Below are 8,060 nucleotides of genomic sequence, written 5' to 3'. Positions count from 1 at the left end.
GCCTCTATACGCCTTGTCCCATCAATCAATCAATCAAAATGTATTTATAAATCCCTTCTTACATCACCTGATGTCACAAAGTGCTGTACAGAAACCCAACCTGAAAACCCAAAAAGCAAGGAATGTAGGTGAAGAAGCATCTGGCCAGGGGAAACAAAGTGGGAAAGTTATATATTTATAGCCTAAGACAATGTATTTGTCTTATGAGAAAATGTGAATGTGATCAACTTCTTTAATCCAAAATTCAAATAGTGATGAAATAAGTGACAGGTCCATTAACACAGTCGAGTCTAATTACAAATGTTTATAGGCCTACACAGGGATGGAATTTTCCTACCAGTGACTCGCTCAATACGGAAGTGGTCAGTTGACACGGACGCTACGCTACAGGACAGTTTTTCTACCACAGACTGGAATATGTTCCAGGATTCATCCAATGGCATTGAGGAATACACCACCTCAGTCATCGGCTTCATCAATAAGTACATCGACGACGTCGTCCCCACAGTGACAATAAGTACATATCCCAACCAGAAGCCATGGACTACAGGCAACATCCGCATCGGGCTAAAGGCTAGAGCTGCCACTTTCAAGGAGCGGGACACTAATCCGGACACTTTTGTGAAATCCCTCCATGCCCTCAGACGACCCATCAAGCAAGCAAAGCGTCAATACAGGATTAAGATTGAATCCTCCTATGACACTCATCGGGGCTTGAAAGCTATGTTGGACTAGAAAGGGAAACCCAGCTGCGAACTGCCCAGTGACGTGAACCTACCAGACTAGCTAAATGCCTTTTACGCTCGCTTCGAGGCAAGCAACCCTGAAGCATGCATGAGAGCACCAGCTGTTCCAGACGACTGTGTGATAACGCTCTCGGTAGCCGATGTGAGCAAGACCTTTAAACAGGTCCACATTCACAAAGCCGCGGGGCCAGACGGATTACCAGGACGTGTACTCAAAGCATGCACTGACCAACTGGCAAGTGTCTTCACTGACATTTTCAATCTCTCCCTGACTGAGTCTGTAATACCTACATCTTTCAAGCAGACCACCACCAAAATCCCTGTGCCCAAGGAAGCTGTGCTCCAGTTTCAACTGTTCTGCCTTACTATTATTCAACCATGCTGGTCATTTATGAACATTTGAACATCTTGGCCACGTTCTGTTATAATCTCCACCCGGCACAGCCAGAAGAGGACTGGCCACCCCACATATGCTCTCTCTAATTCTCTCTTTCTTTCTCTCTCTCGGAGGACCTGAGCCCTAGGACCGTGCCCCAGGACTACCTGACATGATGGCTCCTTGCTGTCCCCAGTCCACCTGACTGTGCTGCTGCTCCAGTTTCAACTGTTCTGCCTTATTATTATTCGACCATGCTGGTCATTTATGAACATTTGAACATCTTGGTCATGTTCTGTTATAATCTCTACCCGGCACAGCCAGAAGAGGACTGGCCACCCCACATAGCCCGGTTCCTCTCTAGGTTTCTTCCTAGGTTTTGGCCTTTCTAGGGAGTTTTTCCTAGCCACCGTGCTTTTACACCTGCATTGTTTGCTGTTTGGGGTTTTAGGCTGGGTTTCTGTACAGCACTTTGAGATATCAGCTGATGTACGAAGGGCTATATAAATAAATTTGATTTGATTTGATTTGAAGGAAGCGAAGGTAACCTGCCAAAATGATTACCGCCCTGTAGCACTCATATCAGTAGCCATGAGGTGATTTGAAAGGCTGGTCATGGCTCACATCAACAGCATCATTCCGGTTACACTAGACCCACTCCATTTCGCCCCAACAGATCCACAGATAACGCAATCGCACTCCACACTGCCCTTTTCCACCTGGACAAAAGGAACACATATGTGAGAATGCTGCTCATTGACTACAGCTCAGTGTTCAACACCATAGTGCCCACAAAGTTCATCACTAAGCTAAGGACCCTGGGACCAAACACCTCCCTCTGCAACTGGATCCTGGACTTCCTGACAGACTACAACAAATGTGGCTAGTGGTTAGTGTGGACAGTAACCAAAACATTGCTGGTTGGAATAACTGAGCAGTCTGTGTGCCCTTGTACATGGCACTTACCTCCAATTTGCACCAAGGACAAGCATACTAATATACCTGACCTTCTAAAACCACATTTCACTGCACCTATCTGGTGTATATTACGATCAAACATTTTTTTGGGGGCAAACCTGAACTTTGTTACAATCAGAAAAATAATTGCCCCGCCACTATGGGACCTGTGGTGGCAGCTCTGTCCAATCAGATTCAAGGAAATCACAGGTTGTGTGGGTCGGGCATGCAACGTCTATAGAAAGCAGAGCGCTGGTATTATTTTAACGGAAACTCACTCCCGATAGACAAACTCTTTACAGAAATGTTGTAACAGCCTAGAATGGGGTTTAAAACCTACAGCTGCATATACTAACATGGCATATCCTACACATATAGCATACCTTGTAATACAATCTTTAAAAAAGCTGACCAAAATGTATATGTTCTCTGCAATTTGATGACCCGAGTTTAATTTCCAAACCAGATAAATGTCAGCAGCTACCCAATACCATGGTGGGTATGCATAATGTCTGAGTGGTTTTATACCTAATTATTAACTTTACCATGCTTAAAGAGAAGTCTGATTTGTTAACCATCTACCAAGTAGCCCTTTAGAAGGCTTTCAATAAGCTCCCTGGTCTTTGAGGGACCTTCCAGCTTTATGGGGGGCAGACAAATGGGTAGTCATTCAAAAACCATGTCAACCCCCATTATTTCAATCCATGTAACTTGAGATTTAAGGCACATTTTATTCCTTAACTAATTTAGGCTTACCTAAACAAAGTGGGTTGATACTTATCTATTTTAGTTTAAAGTTTTAGGAACCAAAAAAACTGGTTATACATTAAAAATGTGTATATATTCGAAGTTGAGGTTAAGGTTGTTTAAATTCAGATTTTATGACTGTGCCCATATGTAGTGTTCTCCAGAACAAGATTAATGACAAAAACCACTACCCTTCACTGTGGACCACAGCAGCCAAGTTTACCATCTCCAATAAATCAAAGGGTTTTGTCAATAGGGTTGGACACGTGGCTCAGTTCGTAGAGCAGGGTTCTGGCAACACCAGGGTTGTGGGTTTTATTCCCACTTGGGAACAGTAAGGTGATTTTTTTTAAAGTGGCTCTAAATAACATCTGCTAAATTATTGAAATGTACAGAACATTTATTCCACTGAGTAACAATATTATCCGACTAATAAAGCAAGGAAGAAATAAGCAAAGTGGCTTAATTTGGTCAATGACATTACAATGCTGAAGCCCTGGTTTAGACCCCAAACTACTGAAGGGCCACATTCAGTAGACAAATGTTTAATGTTACAGAGATTCCATTCAAACTGACATGATTCCTTTCCTCATGTCAGAAGACACTTTGTTATTCATGTATAGAACATCCCATCTGAACTTTATACATTACACCCTGTTGAATGCGTCCCAGGCTTTATGGTATTTCAGGAACACTGTTCCATTTACAGACAAGCATATCGAAGACGATTTGGGGTTTCAATAACACCTTTGGTTCCAGTTTAAAAACAAACGACAAATGAATGACATAAGAAATGATTACCTTGAGTGCTAGATATGTTTATTTTAAATTGCACTTGTAGAAGTGACCAGGAAACAATTTAAAAATCACAACAACTTGCATTTGTAGCCGTGTTTCCTCATGTATTAATTGCAGGCATCTTTAGTCACTGAGCAGTGAGTGGATGTGGCCTGTAGAGTTTAGGAGTCTCCACTATCCAGGAACTACTTCTTGGGTAGTGCCATCCCCTTTTACCAGGCACAGGACCCATCTGGCCTCTTGATACAGGCAAGGTTTTGGCCATTGTGGGTTCCCCAGTCTGTCCACAGGCACGTATCTGAGGTGCTGATTGGACAGGGGAGGGAAGTGCAGCGGATGATCTGTGGATCAGAGTAGAGAGATAAGACCAAGATCACTGGCTGTCCATTACCCCAATACTCAAGCATTTGCAAATGTGACCAGAACAGTATACTCCCTTGAAGAAAATGTGCCATGTAACTATTTAACAAAACTGGTGTATAGTAATTACTATAATTCCCAACACACACACCTTGCAATCACAGCCGCTTTGGTAGCGGTGAGTCAAGCTGTTCTTTTGTGCAGCACTCAAGTCCTCCCAAGGCGGATTATAGCCACACAGTGTTATAGACATCCTTCCAGTCTTCAGCTTGCCTACAGACAAGAGATAGTGAGTCAATGTACTGTGGGGAAAACATGGTGTAGGGTACAGTTGCCCCTAGATGCTGATCTTGGATCAGTTTAGCATTTGCTCCACTAATGGTTAGGATACATCACCCTGGAGCATGAAGACACTGATGCAGCCCAGAATAGATTTATCATCATAAGTGTACACACACTCGTATTACATTTACAGTGCCTATAGAAAGTCTAAGCGCCTTGAACTTGTCACATTGTTGTGTCAGTCTCATGCATTTACACTGAACAAAAATATAAATGTAATGTGTTGGTCCCATGTTTCATGAGCCAAAATAAAAGATGGCAGAAATGATCAAAACACACAAAAAGCTTATTTAACTCAAATTGTGAACAAATTTGTTTACATCCATGTTAGTGAGCACTTCTCCTTTACCAAGCTAATCCATCCACTTGACAGGTGTGGCATATATCAAGAAACTGATTAAACAGAATAATCATTTCAGGTGCACCTTGTGCTGGGGACAATAACATGCACAGTTCTGTCACAACGCCACAGATGTCTCAAGTAGAGGAAGCGTGCAATTGGCATACTGACTGCAGGAATGTCCACCAGAGCGGTTTACAGAGAATTGAATGCTGATTTCTCTACCATAAGCCACCCCCATTTTAGAGAATTTAGCAGTACCTCCAAACCGATCAACGGCAGACCACGTGTATGGCGTTGTGGGCAAGCGATTTGCTGATGTAAACGTTGTGGTCAGAGTGCCCCATGGAGGCAGTGAGGTTATGCTATGGGCAGACATATGCTACGGACAATGAAAACTGTATTTTATCAATGGCCATTTCAATGCACAGCAACCAGTGTTGGCTGTTGAACTTGGGTAACGTAGTGAGAACCGCACCTGTGAAGAGATATTCCTTGTTGATTTCTAGAGTCACGCTGCACGAAGTGGTGTAAGTGTAGATGGCGTGGATAACCTGGTCATAACCTTTGAACATCTAGCCAATCACAAGGAGAGAAAGGAAGATCTGTCAACCAGTTACATATATAGTTTGGAACCTCACTGACTGTAGCACTCAGGCACAGTTAGTCTTTACCCTTTAATGTCAACAGATCTGTAATGTGCAAGCAATCATTATTTAACCCAGATCCATTTTACAGATGAGCCCTGAATTAGAAATACAATAAAATAAACAAAGAACTCAAAATAAGAAACTCCGAAATGAGACCAGCTTTCTGCTTTTTTGTATTAATTTTCTTCCAAAATGTAAAATATTTTATCAAGGCTCCACAAATCAGGAGCAAAAATACACAATAAAAGCTGGTTTACCTAACTCCATAAGGAACTTCCAGTTACCAGTCTCAGGCATGGCTAACTTATGCCTTAATAATGATGTCAGGCAGTGGAAGTCTTAGTAAAAAGGGCCAACCAACTCTGGTAGAGAATGTAGTGATATCTTTAACGAAGTAGCAGCTGAGTACATAGGAGATGTCACCATAGTCTAGGACCAGTAGGAAGAGTGACAATAATTACATTACCATTTAGAGAAAGACATTTTTATAGAATCACTTAAAAGGAGAATCATACCTTGATCTGTTGGATGTCATACTTGATGGCGTTAGACACCGCTTCCTTTCCAACCACCTTCGCCCTGATCACTAGAAGAGGGAGACATGGTTTAACTAACGCTATTGAAATCTATTCCGGTATACTAGTCAGTCACACTGATGGTTTAAGGGTGATATGGAGAGAGAACAGTGCAGAATGCTTCTTTAACCTGCCTCTCCTTAATCTACACTGATTGAAGAGGATTTAACAGGTGACATCAATAAGGGATCATAGTTTACAGCTGGCCAGTCCATGTCATGGAAAGAGCAGGTATCCTTAATGTTATGTAAACACATACATCTCAAATCATTCATTTGTAGGCACACTTCATACCTTAGATAAATATAGTGTAGCAGGGCTCTATTCTGTTCCTGGAGAGATGCAGTCCTGTAGGTTTCCTCCAACTCTAAGCTAGCGCACCTAATTCTAATAATTAACTGGTTGATAAACAGAACAAGGTTCATTACAACTAGGGGTTGGCTTGAAAACCTACAGGAAGGCAGCTCTCCGGGAACAGGGTTGGAGAGTCCTGGCTCTAAACCATCTTACTGTCGCCTACTTAACTATGTAAATAACTGTGTGAGAAGATGTAGATAAGCTTAATGATCATGTCCAAATCATTTATACTACGACCACAGACAATCCATAAAATGTTCTCATGTTGCGTATTGATAGCTCTCACCTGAGAAGTAAAATGTTGCCAAATTACCTTACCAACTTCTGCATTGCAAAAAGCCTGTTGAGGATGCCGAGGGAAGCATCTGCAAGCGTCTGCGATGTCTTCGACCCGCCAAAGGAACAGAACGAGCAGAGTAATGAAACAACTGCTTACATACCGAGTCATTTGGAATCGAATTACGGGGTCGCCAAAATATCACTAAAGGATTTGACGAATGAAAGAGTGAGGCGTAAAGTACACTCAACGTAATCATCCGCTATTTATTGCAGGCTGTGAGCTCCTCCTCCAGACAGAACCCAGCCTGTGGTAGGCTGAGCATTCTATTAATCCAGAACCGTAACCATTCAATTTTTAAAAAATCCTCCGATAACGGGACAACCACAGACCAGGCTCAACATGCCCGGCTGCCATAAATGCCATAGATTGGGAATGAAACTGAAAGCTCGGTTTTTGTTTTTTTTGGGGCTCCGGAGCAATTTTAGGCACTGCATTATCAGGGCAAGAGGCGTCACTGCAGACTCTGTGATTGGGAGTCCCATAGGGCGGCGCACAATTGGCCCAGCTGAGTCCGGGATTGGACGGGGTATGCCGTCATTGTAAATAATAATTTTTATTCTTAAACTGATTTGTCTAGTTAAATAAAGGTTCAATAGAAAAAAAAATTGGCTAAGCCTACTGGAATTCCTTAAAGTTGTAGTTTCAGTAAAAAAAAATTAAAACACCTGGGGAAATTTCAGAGCAGGTTCAATTTACCCAACTGCTCAGTTCACTTGCCCCTGTCACCCCATATATGAGATGAAAATGGCAGATTGTTGTTGTTGATAAGTACAGTAACACGCTATACATAACATAAGAGCTCAGGTTCTCCACTTCACAGCACTGGTAGGGGTTGACAGCCGACTGACAGCCGTTATAAACTTGAGCACCACAAGAGACAAGAAGATAACACCATCCCTCCCTCTAATTGGGCTACTTTTGCACATCTGTTGTCGTCTGAGTGAGGGAAATGCGTTACATTGAGAGGAGTCGATGTGTTATGAAAGATACGCCATTAAGGATTATAATACCACTTTGTCATACAAGCAAACCACACATTTCTATATTTAAAAATGAATGTAATTTACAGTATCAATGTTTATATCTTTTTTATCCACAGGGATGTCATCTGGTGTAGCCTGGGTTGTCCTGAACAGAATGGGCCTATCTGAGTCATATTGTGAAGAAAATAGCAACAGAACATACATTTGAATGCACTCATGATACCATTCTATGCGCACCAAGAATACAATCTGTTTGTGTGAAGTGCTGTTTGAAAGCCTTCCAGCACATTTGGTTGTGGGAATGCAGGTTTTTGGTTTCCCATTGGTTCTGGGAACAAAGCCCTCAGCTTCCTGACTGGTAAAAGGTATTGTTTTTTAAACATTCTGAGAACTGAAGTGTGAACTTCACCTGTTCCGGGAACATTTATTTTTAGGTTGCAGGGAGGTTCTGAGAATGTTTTACTATGGTTTCCTGAAAGTTTTCCTGGG

General features: G+C 42.2%; 1 protein-coding gene across 1 annotated transcript; it reads right to left on the bottom strand.

Moving 5' to 3' along the window:
- Positions 1–3,623: 3,623 nt before the first annotated feature.
- LOC127921201 (metalloproteinase inhibitor 2-like) lies at positions 3,624–6,823 on the bottom strand. Its single transcript, XM_052504975.1, has 5 exons — positions 6,567–6,823; positions 5,832–5,902; positions 5,145–5,241; positions 4,136–4,257; positions 3,624–3,965 (listed from the first exon to the last, which is right to left on the bottom strand). The coding sequence occupies exons 1-5, from the start codon at positions 6,694–6,696 to the stop codon at positions 3,837–3,839; spliced, it is 549 nt and encodes a 182-aa protein (XP_052360935.1). The 5' UTR covers positions 6,697–6,823; the 3' UTR covers positions 3,624–3,836.
- Between the last annotated feature and the right edge of the window lie 1,237 nt (positions 6,824–8,060).

The sequence above is a fragment of the Oncorhynchus keta genome, unplaced genomic scaffold, assembly GCF_023373465.1.
Source record: "Oncorhynchus keta strain PuntledgeMale-10-30-2019 unplaced genomic scaffold, Oket_V2 Un_contig_21727_pilon_pilon, whole genome shotgun sequence".
Classification (NCBI taxonomy): Eukaryota; Metazoa; Chordata; class Actinopteri; order Salmoniformes; family Salmonidae; genus Oncorhynchus; species Oncorhynchus keta.
Note: the sequence above shows the minus strand (reverse complement) of the source record. Positions and strands in the feature narration are given on the sequence as shown.

Bases quoted from the DNA above. Each gene is read 5' to 3' on its own strand.
- LOC127921201 (XM_052504975.1), bottom strand. From the start codon at position 6,696: ATGACTCGGTATGTAAGCAGTTGTTTCATTACTCTGCTCGTTCTGTTC. The intron at 5,903-6,566 runs GTAAGGTAATTT...TCCCTCTTCTAG, and splicing joins TTTTTGCAATGCAGAAGTTG to TGATCAGGGCGAAGGTGGTT. The intron at 3,966-4,135 runs GTGTGTGTGTTG...TCTGATCCACAG, and splicing joins AAAGCGGCTGTGATTGCAAG to ATCATCCGCTGCACTTCCCT.